General features: G+C 44.5%; 1 protein-coding gene across 1 annotated transcript; it reads right to left on the bottom strand.

Annotated features, from left to right (window-relative positions):
* Positions 1 to 826: 826 nt before the first annotated feature.
* Positions 827 to 20,438, bottom strand: ATP6V1C2 (ATPase H+ transporting V1 subunit C2). Its single transcript, XM_075145056.1, has 14 exons — positions 20,419 to 20,438; positions 19,343 to 19,501; positions 17,711 to 17,778; positions 12,395 to 12,480; positions 11,232 to 11,261; positions 8,787 to 8,881; positions 8,010 to 8,101; positions 5,656 to 5,754; positions 4,518 to 4,586; positions 3,531 to 3,623; positions 3,012 to 3,105; positions 2,595 to 2,692; positions 2,068 to 2,197; positions 827 to 1,230 (listed from the first exon to the last, which is right to left on the bottom strand). The coding sequence occupies exons 2-14, from the start codon at positions 19,469 to 19,471 to the stop codon at positions 1,135 to 1,137; spliced, it is 1,179 nt and encodes a 392-aa protein (XP_075001157.1). The 5' UTR covers positions 19,472 to 19,501; positions 20,419 to 20,438; the 3' UTR covers positions 827 to 1,134.
* Positions 20,439 to 22,185: the final 1,747 nt, after the last annotated feature.

Consider the following 22,185-nt stretch of genomic DNA (forward strand, 5'->3'; position numbering starts at 1 on the left):
AGATCATTAATTTACAATGGAAGTGGGGTTGCTGCGGCAATGGGAGACACTGGGAGGTTGGTCTCTTCCCCAGGATTAGCAGTGAAGCTAATCCCCGTTTTTAGGGTGTGAGGATTTCCAGGTGCTAACAGAAAAACACCATGGTGCTGTCTCCAGCAAATTGGATCTAATATTTCTTCACTGCCCATCTGGCATTGTTTTGATTTGAAATTGCTATTTCCTTGGAAGGGGAATCAGGAATGGGGATGGTTGCTGCTGCTTTTTTAATAAAAATACTATTATATTTTGTTGCTCTCCATGTCTTGTGTATCAGTGTCTAGTGAAGTGACACTCGTGATCAGCTTCTTTGTAAGTAAGGAATGAAAGAACTGAAAGTTTCCCCTCCTTTCAAGGAAATAACTTAACATGGATATTTGTCATCTAGTGTCTGTAAGAGATCACCTGTAGCTCATCCCCATGGAAGGCAGTGTAAGAACCACTGGTAGCCAACAGTAACTTGACTGCTGATTTGGTGCAGGAAATGTGCTCCAACTCTTAAGTCATCCCAGCAGGTGCGGTCTAGTGGAACTGTTCTAACTGAAGTGTCTTGGCAAAAACTAAACTTGTGAGTACTTGGGACTATAAGTCATACTACAATAAGCTCCACAGCAATTTTGAGGATCTTTCTTCTTAAGCTTTTCTTTTTTTAAATTTAAAAAATCTTTGGGTTTTGCTCTGATGCTTTCTACTTTTCTGTGGTTTTTGGTTGTTTGTTGGTTTTTTTGGTTGTTTTGGTTTTTTTTAAGTTTGCTTTGATAGAAAAACAGGACTGTGCACACCTAGTAGATCCATTAGCCACCACACTTCTAAAATTGTTTTATTTCAAGTCCAATAGGTATTCCATCTTTGTAACTTACCAAAAAAAATAAATACTACCATAGTACCTCCTGCCTCTGAAATATGTTTTTGTAAAACTATGAACAAGAGATATTTATATTGAAGTCACTGTAAAAATTACTGGAAGTGGTAGAAAGATCTTACACAATTATCCTGCTACAGCATCTGCATTTTAATTTGACTTTCAGCAGCTAAAGATTGTTTTACTGTAACATTAGAGTCTTGAAAATTAATAGATGAAGCTTGAGCAATTTTTCTTTAACTGCAATCAAGAAGACTGAGGTCAATCTTGAAATAGACATAAGGATAGTATTCTTGGTTACTCAGTTGTAAACCAGGGATGTCCATGCCAGGCTGCAAAAGGAAACAGTATGACTTAGTACCAGTAAACAAACCTGCACAGTTCCAAGCTACAGTGGATTGCTTTTGTGCTCCTCTTCCACAGGTGGAATGGAGTTCTGTATTTGCTGTGCTTAAGATGAGGAATTCACCACTGAGAATCTGGTGTTTGCTTGTGTTTTGAGGCTGCCTAATGCAGTGAGCATTGAGAATTCATGCTTGGTTGCAACTTTAGGAACGTGTACTGTAACATTTTTGTGTGCTTCAGCTCTAGAGCAACTCATTTCTTTCTCCCTTCATGCACTGGGAATCTTACGCTTGCTGGGTTTGGGCTGTTTTAATGCCTACTGGTTTATCCTAATCGGTTTATCCTAAATCATTTGCGCACTCAAGATATGGGGAGGGCAAAAGCAAGTACTGCTGCTTGCTGAAGTCCTAGGTTGAGATATTTAGTCAACGACAGCCTTTTACAGGGGACGGAGGTGTCGCAGTCCTAGCATTTAGTTCTGAATTAAATTTTCTTGCTTGTGTTGATCTGAATGTTTATAGAAGACTTGAAGCTTTTTACCTAGAGGAACTAACATAATTGAGCTGACCTATTTCAGTCCGCCAGCTGTAAACATCAGATGCTTCAACAGAAAATGTAAGCAATCTCTACGCATCTCCATCATAATCTGAGCCTACCTGTTACCCTAATCCAATCTGTAACCATCAGGGATTAGAGCTGCATGCAGGGGTCCTAGCATTGCAAGGTGTGAGGAGTTGCTTGCTCTAACCCCCGGACTGTGAAAGTGTTCATTTGGCTAAACTGAGACAAGCTACAGCACCTGCAGTCGTAGTCCAAATACATACATCCATTATACTTGCTGCTGCGACTTCATCCAGGTGTTTGAAGACCACGTTTAGGACATCTCTCAGGCGTTTTACAGACTTCCTATTTGGCTGCAGCAGCATTGCTTGGAAATTCACTGGGAGGCCATACCTTGAAACACATCAACATACACAATCATCTGCTGGGAAGGGGCACACCTTTCTGCTCCTGCCCGTCTCCCTCTTCAGTCTCCTGGCATGCTAGCTGATTGTGCATTGCAGAAACAATCTCAGTGGTGGTGTGCTGCCTCCTGCATTTCTTTTTGAAGCCGAAAGTCAACTAAATAGTGTCTTTCTGTTTTCCACTTTCCTGTAAGTGCCCCGAAGAACTGTTTTTCACCAACTTCGTATGTCACCTTTTTTGTGATTGTCTGCATTGTCTCCTGTGAGCTGCTGGAGCATGGTGTGTGAGGGATGTTCCCTCCCATGAAGGAACTGCCCCAGGAAGAGAGCTGTACATTTTGACTTCTACAGGAATCTCTGCTGGCACTGCACGTTTACCCACTTACCTCAGGACAGATTCAACAAAAACTCTCAAGGCTTTCACGTGAATCCAAGCCACAAATGCTTCACTGAAGTTCACTTTCAGCCAGCGCAGTAACGGGCCCTATGAGAAGAGGCACAACAGTATTGTCATCCCCTCGCTGCGTGAAGCGGCCCCATAGCTAACACCATGGAGGCCATCATGGGCTGCTGAGATAATTCTCAGGCAGCCTGTTAGTGGCTCCCAGTTTATCAGAAACTCGGGTGACATCGGACCAATTGTGTTATCATCTATCCTGTGCCTCAGTTTTCTGGGCTAAATGGAGCTCACAGGAGTCTGTTGGAACCACAAAGCCATTTCTGAGTGAGAGGTGCTTAGGCACGCCAGTAGCAAAGGCTGTCATCGGCCTTGATGTGGGCCATCAACTTGATGTGCTACTTACATATTGTTGTTTCTTATCGGAAGCTAATTTCATCAGCTCTTCCTTTTCATATTTCAGTTCCTTCTCATCAAAATAAAATTCTCGAACCATGAACCTACAATTGAATGACATTTGCTCTCACAAGCCATAGTCCAAGCAATACGCGCACTCATTTCTTTTGCCTCTAGAGAAGCAGGTATGGGATATTTCAAAGTTGCTAGCCATTTAACCGGTTAAAGTATGCGGAGGGAGGGAGTTGAAGCCACCCCCAGAAAGCCAGCTTCCTGCTGTCAGCAGTATGAGAGCAGGAAGGACAACTCCAGGATCTGTATTTGGTGCTTAAATAGGATCACTGTATCTGCTGCCACAGCTCCTTCCCACCCTGCCTTCTCAGTGGCTTTAGGGCCAGCAGCAGCTCAAACAGTAAAGAAGTGCTAAAAACCAGTGATGGGTTCAGCTGTACTGCACACAGAACAAGCCCCACCTTATCCTCATCATCTGTTTGCTAGCTTGCCCTGCCTAGCAATCAGTGCTTCTTACCTGTTCTCCCTGGCTTTAGCCTTGAAGTCATCCATCACTTTTCTAAATAGGGTCACGGTGAAGAGTCCTCCCTCTGCATCCTCAGCAATCATTCTGTGGGAGGGAAATTCACTGCTGTGATTTGACATGGCAAATCCCTCATGCTTTCTTTACCTTCCTCTTTTGCAGTTTTCTTTTTCATTTATCATACTGAACAACACCCTGCTTTTCAAGAACTGCTGTGACTGAAATAGGGAACAAAGACTTTGCTAGCACCAGCCGTGCTATCTCCAATGTAGAACTCCCACACGTTAAGTTCCTGAACCCATCGTAGTACACACACACATTCTGCCTGCCTGATTTCTCTATGTTTCCTGGTAACGTTCCCCCACTTGCCATGCACTTGTGTTTTTGAGCCAGGCAGTAGCACACAGCTTGCTTCTTTCTCTGTGCTTTCCACTTCTTCTATTTCAGATAATAGCACTGTCTCCTCTTGTGCCCTGGATTGGATCTCATGGTCTGCGGGAGCTGAGCAGTGGAATATTTAATTCCTAGGAAGGATTTTTTACTCCAGGTGAAAAGATAAGTTAATATGGCATTTGCTAATGCAAATGACAGTACACTGAATTATCCTATTCTACAGCAGGAAGCAATTAAAGATGCAAAGATAGCGTTTGATCTTCGTAAAAATTAGTTTCCATAAAATTGTATGTGATTGCATGTGTCTGAATTATGCCTGGATTACTGTAACAAATTGTTTGTCTGCTTTACACAAAACAACAAGCTAATTGTAAAAAAACAGTGATGGTTTTTTTTCTTTCATCTGCACTTCCCTTCAACAGAGTAATTTCTGATTTCAGCTGCAAATGAGATTGGGCAAATCTATGGGTTAACATGGAGCCCATGCATTAGACAAGTGATTCCTTCCAGGATCCAGCAATTTGAGGGGCTGAAATATGGCAGGGATCTCTGAAACAAACAGGGACCTTAATCTGGAATTTCACTTACTTGGTGGAGCGAGGCACTACCATATCGGAGAGGGATTCATAGGTCTTCTGCCACTGTACGTAGCTTGACCTTTGAGCAACACAAAACAAAGCACAGTAAATAAATACTGTATACTAGAAAGCAAATGTTTTGATAAATATAGTTAATTAAGCTAATAGCTTAGGGTAGAAGGGTTGGAGCTCTTCGTGCTGGGTTATGTGATTAAGATATATTAAGCCACTCCTACTCTTTCCTCTCCTAGTCACCAGCTAGGGAGATGTTTCCCTCAGCGCTGCACTCTCAGTCCTCACTTTGGCTCCTGGTGTGAGGAAGGGCCCAGAGCAGGAAGCTGATGTTGGGAAGAACGAGGCTTTTGGCACATACTTCCACACCGTGTCCCATGCTCCAGTACCCTTGCACAAGCTGCCCCTGATCCAGGGGTAGGTGGGGTACATCTGCTACCTGCGATCCCAGAGCTGGTCTGGCGCTGCACTGCAAACATGGCAAGTGCAGCACTGGGAGAAAGGGGTCAAGGGAATGGTAAGAGTTCGCAAAGCGAGAAGTGTCTTTATAGGGGGAATCTGAAAGAATGTGCAGATAATAAACTCAACAAACTTACCTCAGATAGCTTTTTGTAACATGGTTTTCAGGGACAGAAAAGTGATGGTACTGTATGTGTGCGTGTTGTGACAGGGCTATACGGCGAGAAAAGGTTTTGTGTAGGCTTCTGAGAAGGACATTGTGTAACTTCACAACCGATGGTGATGGCAGTCATCCTGCGTGCAGGCACTTATGAATACACAACTAGCAGTGGCCTTGTGAGTTTGACAGGTCTAATTCTTTTTATAAGCTGGCTAAGCTCTAGTAAGAATCTGGTTTTCTCTTTTTTTTTAACCCCTACTATTCCTAGGCTGTTTGAGAAGCCAGTCTGTACAGTTAAAAACCTACATCCCACTTCTGTCCTGCTCTGAGTTCGGAGCAGTCTTTGTCTCTTTCTTTTGTGCTAGCACCACCCTTGGCAGAAACTGTTCCTTCTCTTTGCTAACAGCTCCACCCGTGCCCCAGCCACGGCACCGAGGGCCCAGGATCGCCCGGATCCAGTGCTTAGGCCTGAAACTCAACACCACATTGAGCGCGTGCACACCCACTATTGCCTTACTTTGGCACCACGACGAGCAGCGTGATAAGATACTCGGAATTCAGAACAAAGTCTTCTTTATGCACAATGTCTGCTAGGGTCCGAGTCAGCAGATTTCCCCTACGGTGAAGAAGACAAAGAGAAAACAACATTAGCAGGAACCCAGCAGCAGCACACTGGAGGTATTGTGCTGTGGGTATAGTTGCTCATAGTGTACACTGGGGTAGAAGGCGGCCAGGAAGGAGGTGGCTAAAGGACACATCTACACTTCTAAAATGGCCATTTAGTTCTTTTTACTCTAACTAAAAAGAATAAAAAAGCAACTAATACTAATGGCAGAATATTGGTGACTAGCGCTCGGGTAGTTTATGCCCTTTATGTGAAATTACACCATTCTGCTGCTACTGTTTCTACAGTAAGGCTGTAGATGCTTGGGAAGTGCACACCTGAAGTCACCACCCCACTACCAGTCATTGCCGCATCTTGCGGGAGGCACCTGCCTTCTCAAGGCTGCCTGTTGGGCTGCCTGCGTGGCCATGCTTCAGCCACAGTAAGCAATGTTAGTATGGACCTAAGCCATCAGAGTAACTCTGTCATACCTGGACTGCCGTGGACAAGCACACAGAGATACCTCCAGCTGAAGGACAGTGGGAGCAGCAGTCTCATGCACAGGTGGGATCTGCAGGAGTGAGTCTCTTCCCAGCCTAAGACCACTCGGTCACATTAAGTCCCAGTAGTGTTGCACACCTAGGAAGTGTAGATGGCCGGGGCTGGCCGGGCACGGCTGGTAGGCACTAGGTGTGTATAGGAAGAGAGCAGCTGCCCTCTCTGTCACTGGGCAGGAGTGAAGAAGGACCTAAACCAGTGGTTTTTGGTTTGTGGTTCACTGTGCCAGTCTAAACATTAATTAACTGGCCAGTAACTTCTTATTAGATGTTTGTTCAACCCAAGCTACCTGGCACTGGTACATAGCAGAGACGCCAGCATTTGGAGGTGGATGGGACGGTGAGAGGAAGATAGGCCTGGACCATGAGGTCTCTGTTCTTCTCCCTCATCACCTTGCTGGAGGCCTGGCACTGCTCATGTTCCCCACACAGAGCCTTTCTCCAGGTGCTTAAAGCTGATGTGGAAGCTGGAGAGATGCTGAAGTGGACTGGGAATACGAACAGTGCCAAGAAAAGGGAAATGGGAGCTATTGTCCCCTTGTCCCTCCCGCCCATGATTATCCACATGGACGCAGCCCGAGACAAATGTGTCTAACACTGTCTCTACCAAGCTGGAAGCACAGGCCAGTGGTGCTGGCTGGCGGTGGTGAGGAATGGAACTCAGCAGAGAGAGGGGGAGATGTAATTGTGATATGGCTCTGCTGACTCCTGTGGGCACTGCAGTCCCCATGCTGAGCAAGTCTCCATGAGGGATAGCGGTTTTTTGACAAACTCATTCTGAACCACCACCTGGAAGTATTTTTTCTGTTGGGTTCAGTAGAGTTGGTGCCAGGCATGCTCATTTTAGCTCCACATTCAGAACAAAATTCCAGCCACCCTGGGGTTTGGTTTGAGCCCCTGAGAGTATCTTCCTTGGGTAAAGGCTGGTTTCTAGGCAGGCTGCCAGCCTGGCTGGCTGCAGTGCCGGGAAGGCAAGGACCTACCTGTGTCCTGTGCCCAGAGCAAGAGGCCTGAGTAGGAAAGAGTGGCACATGTGATCATGTGTTGGGTGAGGGCCTGCACAGCATCATCTAAGTTGCTTTAAATTTACTACTTAGTGGAATTTACTATTCTCCCCAGTGATACCCTGGAAAAAAATCCAGGTATCAGCACTGACATAGGTAAAGACCATACGCAGTTGAAGACAGGAGAGGGAACATTTGGGAAGCCCTGACAGGGCATTACCCGGACAAACAGAATGAGACAAAGAAAAGAAAAATATAAGTGGGATGCTGGTGAGGTGTGGGAACAAGCAAGACAGAGCTGTTTCCTATGGGAGCTCTGCAAATGCTGTCCAGAACATAGGAAACAGCTCTGTCTTGCAAAGGAATCCACCAGCTGACCCAGCTCATCTAATTTCTGACTCCCTGAAATCTCATCAGAACAATACAGTGCATTTGGTTTTGACTCTTTCCAAGACTGCCTGCTCACACTGCCAATAAAATCCTATTAGGAACTGCAGTCTCCCCAAGCTGATTTTGAGACATGCTGATGACACCAACTCCCGCCCTGGCTTTCGCTGGGTCAAATGCTCAGCATGACCTAAAGTCAGAAAAATTTGTTCCCACCAGAACACACATGGTCCACAGGACAGCAAGGGGTGCGAGCATGCACCGTCCTCGGTTCAGCCTTGCAGCGTTCCAGATGCGAACAGGCATGTGTCATACTTACACAGTCTTCTTCTCCAGGCTTTGCAAATTCCCTTTAATGTTGTTGTATGCAGCTGATCGGGTCTTTAGGTCTGTTTCTATTTGAGTCACTTGCTAAAACAAAGTAAAAAAAGTGAGTCAACTCAGTGCTTGACGTGTTGTCCTCACCCCCCTCCCGCTCCCTCTGCACCTTAGCGCAGGGACAGAGCTGTCAGCCCCTCCCAAAACCCCCGACTGCGGCAAGAGGGAGCCGGTGTCAGAGCTCCCCTGAGGCAAAGGCCTCTGCGGAAAGGAGGACTCGGCGAGCTGTTGCGCTGTGTGTTATAGCTGTACCTAAGGAGCAAGTTCACGGTTTCATTTGTTATCTAGATTGACCAAAACACGACTCCTGAATGGACTGGCAGTGTAAATAATTCATCCAGCTCGCAATGCGTTTGATTTAATGTCGGGCCAACAACTTCACAAAAGAACTCCAAAATGGAGAATAATATGACAGTATATAAAAATAATAAAATATTACAATGAAGGGAATTAAAGTGCAGAAAGCATGTCAATGTACTCTAGTAAATCTTATAAAGTGCCATATACTTACAGACTGGATAGGTTTAAATATATGTGTCATTATTATTACAGTAGGAATTAAAATAATATCAACTGCTTCAGTACACCGTGTGTGCTTCTGAGCCTGCCCAAACCAAAGGCAAAGCTCTCACTGACTGCCATGAGAGGAGGGACCAAAAACTGCCAAAAGACATGCTTCCCCATGCTGACATCTTCTTAAGATTTGAGTTCAGTTTACCTTTGCTAACGCTTCTGATATACTCTTCAGTGGCTGCTTTATGGGATATTTGGCCATGTCCCACTCAAACCGCGTCAGGTAGCTAATTAGGTCAACTGAAAATGCAGAGAGATGCATTAAAGCAGACAGCTTACCAGATGGCAGGTCAAAGTTTGGGTAGTAGTACCCAGCTATAGCCCAGGCATAACTCTGATTAACATTAGAGATTGGGATTTCTATGAGGTCTCTAAGTATTGTGTGATACTGAATACCCTTGGCAGGAGAGCACTATCCTTTCCGTGGGCTTCTCTCACCCCACAACAGAGTCAGTTTACCCTATTAGGTTTCCAAAGCATGGAAAGTCTTATGTTAGGAGGAAACAGGCTTCTTTCTTAGCAAAGGATAAACTGCCTCGGAGGCAGAGAGCACTGGCATGACGGTGTTCTTCCCCTCTTTCTAAAACCACAGCTGTGTAAACCTCCCACACATCCAATGCACAGGAGTCACGAGGCAAAGATCCAACCCTTCCCACTAAGGTCTGATCGGGAATCAGCAAATTCTCCTGCACAGGGAGAGTGTGGGAAGGGGGCAAAACTGCAGAAGGCAGGGAGAGCTATCTCACAGCTCCTGTGGGCACAGTCCTCCAGCAGTGCTTGCTCATGGTCTCTGGGGGAAAGTCAGGAAGGTCAAAAATACTTGAGCGATAAAATTCATGGAGCATTTTCAGCATGGGGTACGTGACACAAGGATTTCATCCTGCTGCCTCTCTTCCAAGCTTTCTTGCTCAGGCTTTGCTAAATTCAATGGGAATGAAACCTGCAAAGAGCACAGTATTACCGGGCTGTGCGGAGGAACAGTGTATTCACAGGCTCTTTAAAGACAGGCACTGACCTATTTATAGGTGAGGATATATAAAAGTTCCCTGAAGACCTACACATGCGCTTCCTATCCTTGCATTCCTTGAATCTCGGCAGAATTCAAATGTTAGGCAGTTAAGCACAGCATGACTTCCAAGCCCATTTTACAAGTTCTCTCCTGAGCAGTGCTCTGGCACTGGTGCAGTTTAGTTAAGCAGCCTGATCTTGGGGATGGCACAAACTACTGTGAACACACTACCAGAAATGAGCTTAAAATGCCAAGCAGTCCAAGCACCCCGATGCTCCTGGAATGGCACCCCTCATTTATGGAACCTGTCAAGTCATTTCTAAAAGATTTCACGTAGCTGCCCATCCAGGAGAGATGCTTCCCACCTACCCCAACGCGCTCACAGCTGCCCAGGAACCCCACAGCCTGGATCTCTCGTAACTCTGATTTACTCACCCAGCTCTAAGAGGCAATGTTAAATACTTTCCCTTCAAAACACTTAGTTCTTCAAAATTGTTATGCTTCCCATTTTGCTTTGGTTTGAGCTCATTCTAAAGAATGGAGTTATTCCACCACTTACCAAATTTTAAAAATTCATTTAGGTTTATCATTACTATAAATGGAAGAGAATTTGGTCCAACTCTTTGAAGAAAAGCTTTACTTACATTTCACATTTTTTATTCTGTCATAAGCAAGAAAGCATTTCCTCCTGTTGTGATATACTAAAATTCCCTTTATTACACAAACACATGCTTTCCCTCTATAAGAGAGACATCTCCACATGGCTGCTTCCGACTGTTGCCCACTGGAAAGTAGTATGCGTGTTCACTTAACTAAAAACGCTGTATTTTCTAGTATTTTGCATTTTTCTTCACACAAATCTAACAAAACAATCGTTAGACACATAGCCACCATCTTCATCAGTTCGTGGTTCAAACTGCTGTCAGGAATATATACAACTGAGATAAAATCAGAAAACTTGCATAGTGTAACTGAAAACAAAATATGAGTTGGGACAGTCTCATAGTCTGAAACAGGACCATGTAGCAAGAAGTCATGTCTTATGATTTTGTTTCTGATTTCATGACCACAAGGAAGTCTTCAACTTTAGGGTCCTTTTGCTAACCAGAAAGGAGAGGAGGAAGAATTCATACAGCAAAGATGCTGCTGCTTATGAAGAATGACACTGGAATATATTAGGGGTATCCTCATATACTAAAGCTGACTCCATTTTTTAAAATGCAGTCAATAAACTTGGAAAGGTTAATGTCTTAGTTTAATATGATTTGTTTGGATGACCAAATCCAGACAGAGGACAGAAATTATTAACATATACAAGTAATTTTCACATCCTTCTATTACAACACATGCAGAGCTGATAGGAAAGGAAAATGGTGTAAAAAGAGGAAACAAAGGAAATAAATGAAACCTGTTGTTTCTCAAGTCATAGGGATATCGTGACCAAGCTACGAGGTTGTTACTTGAGAAATCCATCGTAACCTGATCACTGTATCTCTACAACCAGACCAAGACTTGTCTCTAGCACTAATACACACAAAAGCATGCTTATAACAACACTGCAATCATCAATCCTCAACATACTTTTGAGACATTTCATTTTATCCTTTAGCCCTGAAACACAATAAGTGGGATTATTATACTTGCCAAGCAGTTGCACTCATCAATGTCAGCCTTACATCATGCAAGGAGGACATTTCTAAAAGAACTTCCTCCCCATCCTTTACTCACACAGATCTAAGTACAACACTGCAGACGGTCAAAGGGTGATGGAGTGTGCACTGTTAGTTTATTTAAAAGCATCATTCTACAAACCTGTAATAAGCATGTGTAACACATCCAATTTTGTTGTACTTTTCCAGGATAACTGGGGAGGAATTTGCTCTGAAACACACTCAAGGTCTAACGAAACACGCAGAGATCCAGGAGCCATCGGTTTCTAAATGTTAATTTTGTCCTTGCCACAGGCTCCCTTTAGGGCCTTTAGTATCAAACTAGATAATAAAGGGGCGAAATAAGTTCATGGAGGTTATAAAAACACCATATTGACTACTTAGAGATGCTGCAGGGGAGCATACAGTAAGGTAGTGAGCTCCCACGGCCCTCTGTCATGTCAGAAGTGCCCCTGCCATCACTGCCTGCTCTTCTTCTCTGCTACGGAGCTGCTGCCAGCCGGGGCAGGACACCACTGAAGGGCATTTCCTCCCAACAGGAGTAGCGCCTGCATGGCCTGCCGGCCCCTGGCACGACCTTGTGATTGCGGCCCCGGCTCCATCTTTTGGAGCTGTTGCCTCAGACATCCACCTGTGATGTCAGAAACCCACGGTTAACAACGTGATCTATGCCAGCACTGTAGGAGGGAAGGCAAATCACTAACAGATCACTGACAGATGTCATGCAGCCGTACAGAATGAGATTTAGCTGCCTGTAAGAGATTAAGCACATACAGGGCACAGAAAGGTGCTAGGTCATTTTAGGAATGAAGAAGGATGTCTCCTGCTTTCCTCTTCGCTCCTCAGCTCTAGTATTAGAAACTAGTTCAGTACTAGATGCTGAGCACAAAGTTGGCGCTGGATAAAGCTTCTGCTAACTTTGAGAAAAATGGGAGCAGGCTAGATGTGTTCTTAAAAAGTGTTGCTGATGGTTGTCCTTTCTAATGTGAGAGTGTTTCAATTCTACATGTTCATATTCTGAAGCAAACACAGGCAGCATCAATGCATTAAAATATATACATTCACAGCACCTACCTCCATTGGCCAGAAGATTTTCCTGGACTTTATCTTTTGAGTCCTCCATAACTTCTCCTATGTACTGGGCTATTTTCTTTATTATGCTTAGGTGTAACAAGAGAAGCTTTGTTAGTGAAGAAACAAAATGAATATAAAACAGTTGTCACAATGATCTGATAAACATGGAGATGCCCAAACAAAACACTCCTGAAGCAAGGCAGGTTAATTTGCAATTCAGATGATGATAAACAACCTATGGCATATTGCAGAACTAAATGCCTTATTTCTAAATACACCAATCTCTGCAAATACATAAGTAATATCATCTCCCCAGTGCTCTAGACTTCCAGAAGATCAAGATTCAGTCTTCTGTACACTCATGATACTCACAGCAGAAACCAGAAGGCGAGAAAGCCATGTTTAAAACTCTAAAGGTGATGGAGGAACAAGAGGCTACAGACTAACACTGGCTGAAAATCCACGGGATGCTAAATAAACCCTTAGGGCTTGCTGAGATAAGGTTCTTACAAAGTACTCAGGGGAAAACAACAATGTTCTCTTGTTTGACAGGGAGAATTTCCTTCTTATTCCTCTTCTTTAAGGGACTCTTTCTCTCTTCTCTTTAGTATGGTGGACAAGACACTCCCTTAAGGTGTGGGAGAACTAGATTCAAATCCTCCTTCTGCCCAATTCAGAGCAATGAATTGAACAGAGCCCCTCCTGGCGAACATTGTCTCTACACAGTTATTTTTTGCTTATTTTTTGCTTATTTTAAAAAATGGATTCATCAAGTCCCTCCAGCAGTAGATCCCCCTGGCCCTAGTCAAAGTAACTATCTCATACAGGCCAAGAGCCTTTCTGGTTGCTCTAGTATCCTTCTGTACTCAGAAGTATTCACGGAATTTGGCCTTCAGTTCCCTAACCATTCCAGGCTGACTACACCTTGTAAAAAAAAAAAGCAGCAGCTAAAACGTAACTGCCTGATCATTAAATTGGCAGGTATATGAAGCGGACATAATCTTTGGCGTGGTGACATGGAGCAGAGCGTAATAGCAGGCTTCTTCTCCCTTTCTTTCCTTACAGATGGGAGACTGCTACAGCTGCAGATGAGCTGGAGACTGAAAGGGCACCTGCAGTGTTTGGACAATGTGTCTTGTGACATCCTGTGGCTTTCAAGAGTTCAGGAAAGGGACTTCAGGCCAGATACAGATACGATGAGAGCATCAGAGAAAAGGATTTTCTTTGATGTGCTGCAAAGCAGATATACGGGCCATTTAAAAGCAGTAAGTCATAGAGGTAAAGATTCCATCTATCTCCATTCCTGTGAAGAAAATCACAGTCCTCAGAAAGGTTTTCCAGTCCTGTGATGGGGAGGAAAAATCTGAGATTGCTGATGCTGCCAAGAATCAGTAGTCAGAAGTCCTGTTGTTTGGGGTCATTCAGTCTGGAGAAGAGAAGACCTTAGTGTGGCCTTTCAATATATAAAGGGGGCTTATAAGAAAGGCGGAGAGAGACTTTTTACCAGCACCTATAGGACAAGGGGCAAAAATTTTAAACTGAAAAATATTTAGATTGGACATAAGGAAGAAATTCTTCACTATGAGGGTGGTGAGACACTGGAACAGGTTGCCCATCCTTGGAAGTTTTCAAGGTCAGGTTGCTCTGAGCAGCCTGGACTAGTGAAAGATGTCCCTCCCCCTCCGGCAGGGGGGTTGGACTAGATGGCCTTTAAAGGTCCCTTCCGACCCAAACCATTCTTCTCATGACCCTGGACAGGTGCAGTTCAGAGTGCCTGTAGGAGAAATCTACAACATTGCGTTCTAGTTCACAGCCCTCTTAGGGCTGCGCAGTTTTCCACCATCTGGCTGCAGCCACTTAAGGACCCAAGCGCTGCTGGAGAACACTGCATGTTGCCCACACTCGGGCTGCAGGGAGGGGGTAAGGATCCATGCAGCGGTTCCCCATTCGACCTTGCCAAGCACTTCTGCAATTTTCATCTTGAAAACGCATCTGGTTTTCAGCCCCTTCATGATGTCCAGGGAGCCCAAAGGAACTTGGAACAGGACAGGACTCCAGAAGAAGTGGAGTGGACTTCTTGGACTCCAAGAACAGTATAGCAGGAGGCTAAGGGCACAATAGAGAAAGCAGCCAACAGGAAAGTGTAGAAACCAGTAGCTTTTCCAAGGGCCTGAGCTGCTTTCGTTACTGTTGAGTGCAGATGGGGGCTAACCTGATAGCTGGGAGACAGTTAGCTCTGGTCTCTCTCCGTAGGTATAGACGGTGGGGCAGGTATGTGTTCTCGTGCACCCGACAGTCCTAGCTGCCCAGGGGAGGCGAGGCTCCCTTCCAGCCCACATGCCCCAAGGTCCCTGCAGGCAGGATGTATGCACTGGGCCAGAGCAATGTTCTCCGGTCCTGGCTTAGTTTCTGTGCCTTGCCTCGCATCCTGTGAAACGCAGGCGGGATTCACTCATCCAATACATTCCCCATGCAAAGACAGAACACGCACCCTGCGTACCACTGGTGTCTGAGGCAAGATGTCTGACCCCCGGTGGAGTCCCATCGACTACAGTGACATCCAACAGCGAGCAGCTTTCGCATCCAACCCTTAAACCTCTGCCTTTAGATGACATGAATCCCACCTTGAGCAAATATCTTGCTCAAATGATGTGTTATACAAGGAGAGGGTTTCAGCTAAATTGCCTTGAGAAGTAGTAATAAAAACCTGTAAAGAGAATAACTCCACTTAGGCTATTATTATGGCTTGGAAGACATACATTCTGCTTCTGAAATTGCTGCAATGTCATTACTTTCAAAAAAACAAAAAAAGTCTAACACTCTTTAAATGTTACTGTGTATTAAAGGGTGCTACCAGCTAGGCCTCCAAAATACTGTGGGGAGCAGAAGTCCTGCAACCTGAGGCCACTGCAAAATGCTCCGCCGACCAAGGACTCAGGAGAACCCCCGGCCAAGAGTGACCAAGGGGATGACTCAGGAGAACCCCCAGTCAAGAGAGACCAAGTAGATTGTCAGCTTGAAAGTGCTCCATGCTACCACACGGTGACATGGAAAAACACTCTGCCTCCCTGCGTAAATAAATAATAAAAGTATGTGGAAACAATAGATCCTGCAAACTCTTGCCCCTTCTCTGCTGTCCTGGCAGGAGGCAGCGCTGACAGGTTGGCGCTGCCTGGCTTTACCGGCAGTTGTGTTTATCTAGCAACAGTTCAGCAGGTAGCTGTTTCAGAGGAGCAGGAACATAAATGCTCAGGTCATTTGAACAGGCTTGTAACCCTCTGGATGCCATTTACTTCAACAAAGCGCAAGTGCTTGGCATTTTAACCCTCGAATCACAATTTTGACTCAAAACCCTGGGCATTTATTTAACGCAAAATGCTTTTGTACGTCTTTGTGGGACTTGATCTGTGTTGATTATTCTCTGCTATTACTCTACTCTAATGCATTTTTCTTATTTTTAACACATTTTTCTTATTTTTAAATCTGGTTGATCCTTCTTGATTACCTGCTGGACAGGCAAACAAGAGAAACAGGAAGAGTCCTTACCTCAGTAGCTTATGGTGGAAGGGCCTCACTGACCCCTTTGCTCGGTGCCTATAGCATGTCATATTGTAAGTGTCATTACTGGCATTAAAAGGGCAATTAGTGGAGTAAAGTGGCATTCAGCTTGAACAAGGAGTTGAACCACGTTGTCAAGTTAAGACAAAGGTAACCTAGGAAGCTCATACTGACATTTCACTTAAAATTACCCTCCGTGATCTTACACGGATCCTACAGAAGGCTTTTCAGAAGTCCTAACTCTTCACAAAGCTGGGAATTAGCTAAGCCCTTCTGAAAATCAGTTCTGCATGATTTCTGGCAGCCCTCAAACCCAGATCGCACAGGGCAGCCTATCTGCTCCCCTGACTAGAGATACCTTCCATTAGAACAGACAGCAAGTACTGGCACTGTCTCTCCCCAAATTTGCGCCCATCCCCGCTTTATGAAGAATCACTGCAGTATGAACCAGAGGCCTGAACATGTTTACAATAAATTTGGGGCTGGTTTTTTGGCAGGGTCACAATGGAGAAGGTTTTCTTGATGAATTAACTTTTAAGTTGCTCTGTGCTGTTAAAGTCCTGAAAAAAGCAGTATGGTTTGGTTTTAGGTAGTCCTGTGAGGAGCAGGGAGTTGGACTCAATGATCCTTATGGGTCTCTTCCAACTCGAGATATTCTGTGATTCTAAAAAGATCAACGTTGTGTGCAACCCAGAGTGATCAAATCATCCTAATACAGCCCTACTGTAGCACCAGTAAAGTAGAAAAAAAAAATTGTATGGAGAAATATATTCTAGCAGACTTACTTTTACCCAAGCTGCCTAGCATAGATGTAAACAGTTTATATCAGTGTTTCTGTACGTGTTTGCAACTGCCAGACAAAATGTATGAAAGTATCAAGCATATTTAGACAAGCAAATCCTTATCAGTCCTGGCTGGGGGAAAAAAGGCAAAAAGCGCCAGAGCTAACGCATGCCTCTGTGACCAAGACCACAACTGTATGTGAGGTACGCTTCCAAAGAAAAAAAAAACAAACCAAAAACAAAAACAAAAAACCAAACCAAAAAACCCAGCACCTTGTACTTTCATTGCCTCAAAAACAAAGTCTACTTTGTGCCATGAAGTATCTTACAACCTGGCATTTTCTCAGCTTGCTATACTTATTATTCTTTGTACACCCAGGTCAGTTTGGCCCAAAAGGCAATCTGGGCAATGATCAGCAAGGAGATCATGTGAGTCTCTGCATAACTAGGTTTGATACAATGCGAGACAATATTCTGATTTTCAAGGAGTTTAAAAGTCTGAGAGGGAGAGCTCCAGATTTCATTCTGAAGAACTTACTCCTTAGAACTCCTATATCTGGTTGAAAAGGGGCAGAAGCCTCAAGAGAAATATTCTGGGAAAATAAAATCAGGGAGGGCTTCATATTCTCCAAATGCCGTTTTATTAATTTAAGTTTCTGGATGGGGTGGCATGATGTTCTTTAAAAAAAAAAGAACCTTTTTTAGCAGTTTCCCTTTGAGAAACAGCTTCCCTAGCACTGCCACTCAAACATATTGCTGTGCAGACAGAACTATCACTGACTTAATTCATCCAAAACTAAAGGAATGGTCCTTTCTTTGTGATGACTCCATGATAATCAACACAAGGGTTAAACAAAGCCTATCCACTTTAGTCCAGTTGTAGTCCAGGCTGAACCAAGTTAGACTGAGGTGAACGCAAGGACATAAAAACAATGTCTGTTTCTCATTTGTAGGTAGTAAATAAGACCTATTTTACCTTTCAGCAACGCTATCAAGTTTTCCCAATTCATCTGACAGACCAACAAGAGCATCCAGTGTCCCCACCTGTGCAAAAGATGAGAAGTAGGTGAAAGATGCACAAGTCTGTCTAAGGCTTCTGTTGGCAGAGTCTTAGGGACGCTGACTTGTGTTTAGCACTTGTGAATTCAATAGTCTGGCGGAACTGTATTTACTTAGTGGAAAATAGTAGCAATTCCTTCATCCAAGACCTAGGGCATAAAAAGCCTTTTCCAATAAAGGAAAAAAAGGATGTGTAGTCTCAAGATTACATGTCAGTGTCTTCCTTCCTGTTTTCATTGCCGCATGATCAAGTAGCATAGACTGGTCTTTTACATGATAAAATAGTGACTAGAAATGCACACAATATACCTACAAGCAAATCTGATGTATTGAGCAAACCAAGGGAAGCATCTTTTGAATAAGTATTCAAAAAGGTGTCTCTGCATTCTTTGCTATTACCAAAGACTAAGGCTCTCACAAAGCCATTTCCTCCAAGACCAACATCTGTTTTTTGTATGACTCTGTCACAGTCATAATCTTATGTTTATGGTATTGCAATATATTGCTGAACCTTTTCTTGTAATGTTGCCAGCTCAACATTATGAAGGGCCAAGCTGAAGAAGAAGAAACAAATTTCGCATAGAACAATTAGCAGAATATTAATGGGCTGGTTGCACCTTCAGATACTGCAAATGCTTTATTTCCTTTGACATTAGCAGACTCACACCAACACCAGCTGCAGAAGGCCCACAGATGGTAAAAATCATATCAATCCCAGGTACACATGCAAAAAGCAACATTCCCAGTATGAAACATTCATGTGACAATTCAGTATGTTATTACTTGAGAACAGGCCATGCTCCCCTTTTACTTGCATCCTTACGTAATTGGGATGGCTCAAGTTATAACTGTTAACCATCTTTTTGGATTAAAGCCAGATCCTGGATGCACTAAGAGTAGCTTCATTAAGTGATCGTGATGGCAACTCCCCAAGGAATCAAGTTCTACATCTGTGCATTGACTTTAATGCAGCATATTTGGACTTTTCAAAGCCACAAGCGAAATAAAAGTAAGGTGCAGATCTTACAAAATAAAGATTAAATAAGGAAAAGATACAAAAAAATCATGGATTAATACTCTTCCTATTTATATGATGATATGAAGCAGGGTAATGTAGCTGAATATAGACAAACATCCATTTCCCGAGGAGTAATGTACATTATAGCGCTGTTTTCTGTCAGCAGTCTTACTGGCACAGTTCGAGATACTTAGCTACTCCCTTTGCATTTGCAATCCAAGATGTACAATGCTGTATGACTTTCATGACTGGGAGCAAAAGGTACATTGAATGCAATAGGTTAGTTATTTAACTGGTCATCTTCACTCCTTATACATATATCCTTCCAATGTGAAGGTCAGCTTCAAGCACAATGACTTCTTTTCTCTCTGATCAATTTTCAGTTGACTGAACACAACTCATCCCCCGACTGCAATCTTCCTCTACTCTCTGCATATTATCCCAAAAGATAAATCCCACATTTATCCCAAAAGTCTTTAGCCCTGGCTAATGCTGCTGTATTGCCCATACACAAACCCCTTCCTCATTTACCTTTAAGTCTGGAATATGGAATTTGCTGTTGCTGGACAGGTTGGATTTAGACGTCACCATGTTCATTCTCTCCCATGCCTGCACATTTGTTTTATCTCCTGGGGCGGAAATTAGCCAGAACTCCGACATGATCTAAAATTTTCCTTTCGCTCCTGGTCACTGTAGAAACACAAAGCAGGTAAGTGGCTAAAAGAGCGCAGCACAAAACGGGCTCTTCCCTAAGAATAGAAAAAGTTAGAACAGATTAATGATTTTTTTCAGAAACAGAAGGACAGTGAGTCAGCCCTGTGTCTCAGGCTGAAATGGGACATGACCTTCTCCAGAATGTCACGGAAAGAGTGTGGCCGTTCCTCCTTTCTCAGGGTTGTTCCATCCAGTTTCTGAATGAAGAAACGAAGCTTCCTCCTCCCCTTTTCCCTCCCAGCCTGTTCCACTCGCCTTGCACTGTAAGTCCAGACTCCATTAAGGAGTTTGGGGACCTCACTAAACCATCCAAACATAATTAAGGATTTCTGTTTGATAAATATCGTCTCTCAAATTTTTGGACACTTGTAGGCAAAGCTGAAAACAAGATGTAAAAAGACCTCTGCTCAATCTATAGACTGCAAAAGATGCCACTGGTAAGATGGAATATTACTTTCCCCTGTGTTTATCTTCACAGGTTGGATAGGAAGGGGCTGGAGGAAGGCAAGCTGCGGCATACAGAGATGGTATCAGCAAAACAACGTAGATACAAGTCGCGAAAACCCACGGGGGACAACTACACCGTGTTACCGAACAGGTCAGGGCAGGACAGCAGACGCAGAAGCCACACAGAAATCTCCCACTCCTCTCCGAAGGCTCTCCCGCAGCCTCCCCCGCCGGCACGCCTTGCTCTCCGGTGCGTGGGGCAGGGAGGATTTGCCACTTGCCTCTCACGCACCCCGGGGGCGGCCCCGGGGGCCAGCGCTCGGCGCGGGGGAGCGGAGGTGCGGGCGCTCCCGGCTCCTCGGCACCCGCCGGGCCGCGCAGCCCGGGCTCTGCCAGCGGCGGGGGGATGCCGCCGGGCCCTGCCCACGCCCTGCCCGCTGCCTTACCTGCGCCAGCCGCCTCTCCCGTCCCCCTGCTGCCGGCCCGGCGACGGGCTCCCGGCGGGGCGGGCGCGGACATGCTCGGTGAGGCGGCCGGGGCATGGTCGGGGCGGGTCGGGGCGGGTCGGGGCGGGGGGGAGCCAGGCGGCGGCGGGCGGGAGGGAGAGCCGCCGCGGAATCCACGCGAAGAGGCGCGGGTGGGTGCGAGGGGGTCGCGGCTCCCTCTGGGAGCAGGAAAGGTTGTTGCACTTGATGAGACAGCCCCTTCAAAGCCGGTAACAGCGCTAAGTCTTGCAGCTTTTCAGCTTTTTGCTGTCTTTCAAAGTCGCAAAAATAATGCAGAGACCATTTGTTTTCATTAAACACTGACTGCCGTTAGCAAGTCTGAAGGGTTTGGAATAATTAAAGAAACTTTTAGGAAACTCTTGTTTCTGGGCCTTCCCTGGGTGCTTTATTTAACAAATACTCACGCGGTGCAGGAGTCTGCAAGGCAGCGATGCTTCCTCCCCTGGTGATGCTTCTTCCTTGGTAGAATATAGCAGTGGCTTTTAGTCCTTACTAAGCTTAAGTTTGCCTTACGTTGCCTTAAGTTTGCTTAAGATACTGGGAGTGTTTCGTAGCTCGTATGGAGTAATGTTCTGCAGACCCTTCTAAACCAGACATGCTCTGAAGGAAACTAGTCTAAACACTTCCAGTACCTGCCTTTGAGTGGCATCTCTGCAAGTGGGAATTTAACCCCCTCATAGAGAGTACATGGTGCATCCAGTTCTCATTTTCATAGTCTAATCACTATACTATCATACAGCACTTAGGCAATCTCTTCTTTTCCTGGTGTTTTATTTTCTTCAAAAGACAGTGCAGTTTTTGCTCATGTTTCTGTGTATGGAATGTAAATGAAGCCCCACAAGAAATTAAACAGAAGGATGCTCTTGGTTTTCCACATGATCTGTCCTAAACTGAGAGGGTTTGAGTTGTGGGGGCCAGGCAGGTCTGGTCGTGCACAGAAGCAGAGCTCTTGACACCTCCAAGAACCTTAAATGAAACCCCTAACGGGTTTAAGTAGAAGCAGCTGATGGAAGACATGCTGAATCATAGTCTGGACTTGGACTGTTCCATCTAAATCATGCTTTAGGTAGCTAATGTACAGGTCAAGGACTTAGACTCTAAATTTATAGACTCTTTAGATTAGCCAAGAATTCATCTTCCTTTGCTTCTCTCTAACATTTTTGGTGATATATAAAAAAGCAATACATGTGTGGAGAAAGAGAGTCTCTACTGAAAGCTCTCCAGAAAGAGACACTGAGAAGATTTGTAGCTGAAATAACCTCTCTATGACTTTTTTTGCGTGCTTGTTTTAGTTTATTCTTTTTCCTTTCTAGGCTAATTAAACATGTAGTGTTCATAACTGCGATTATTCTAGTTCTTTTCAATCATGGTGTCCCCTTGGGCACAACAAAGGACTTTCCAGAAGTTATGCAAAACACCTAACATATTGATGTGTGTAATGGCATTCATAGAATTAGTGATTATTGTCTAATCGTCCATTTTTTTATTTCTTTAGACTATACATTTTAATAATGAAAACAGAATTAGCTGATGTTTGAGCATGTACATCATATATTTCTACCCACAGACTAGTGGTCTCATCACCTAGTTAAGGCAGTTCTTTCCCAGTTCAAACCAAGTACAGTTTTCATTGAATCCTTGCTGCAGTCTCAAGTCATGGAAATGCTTTGCATGATTAATTTTAGAAATGTTACGTTCTCATAAGCT

This window comes from Calonectris borealis, chromosome 3, assembly GCF_964195595.1.
Source record: "Calonectris borealis chromosome 3, bCalBor7.hap1.2, whole genome shotgun sequence".
Classification (NCBI taxonomy): Eukaryota; Metazoa; Chordata; class Aves; order Procellariiformes; family Procellariidae; genus Calonectris; species Calonectris borealis.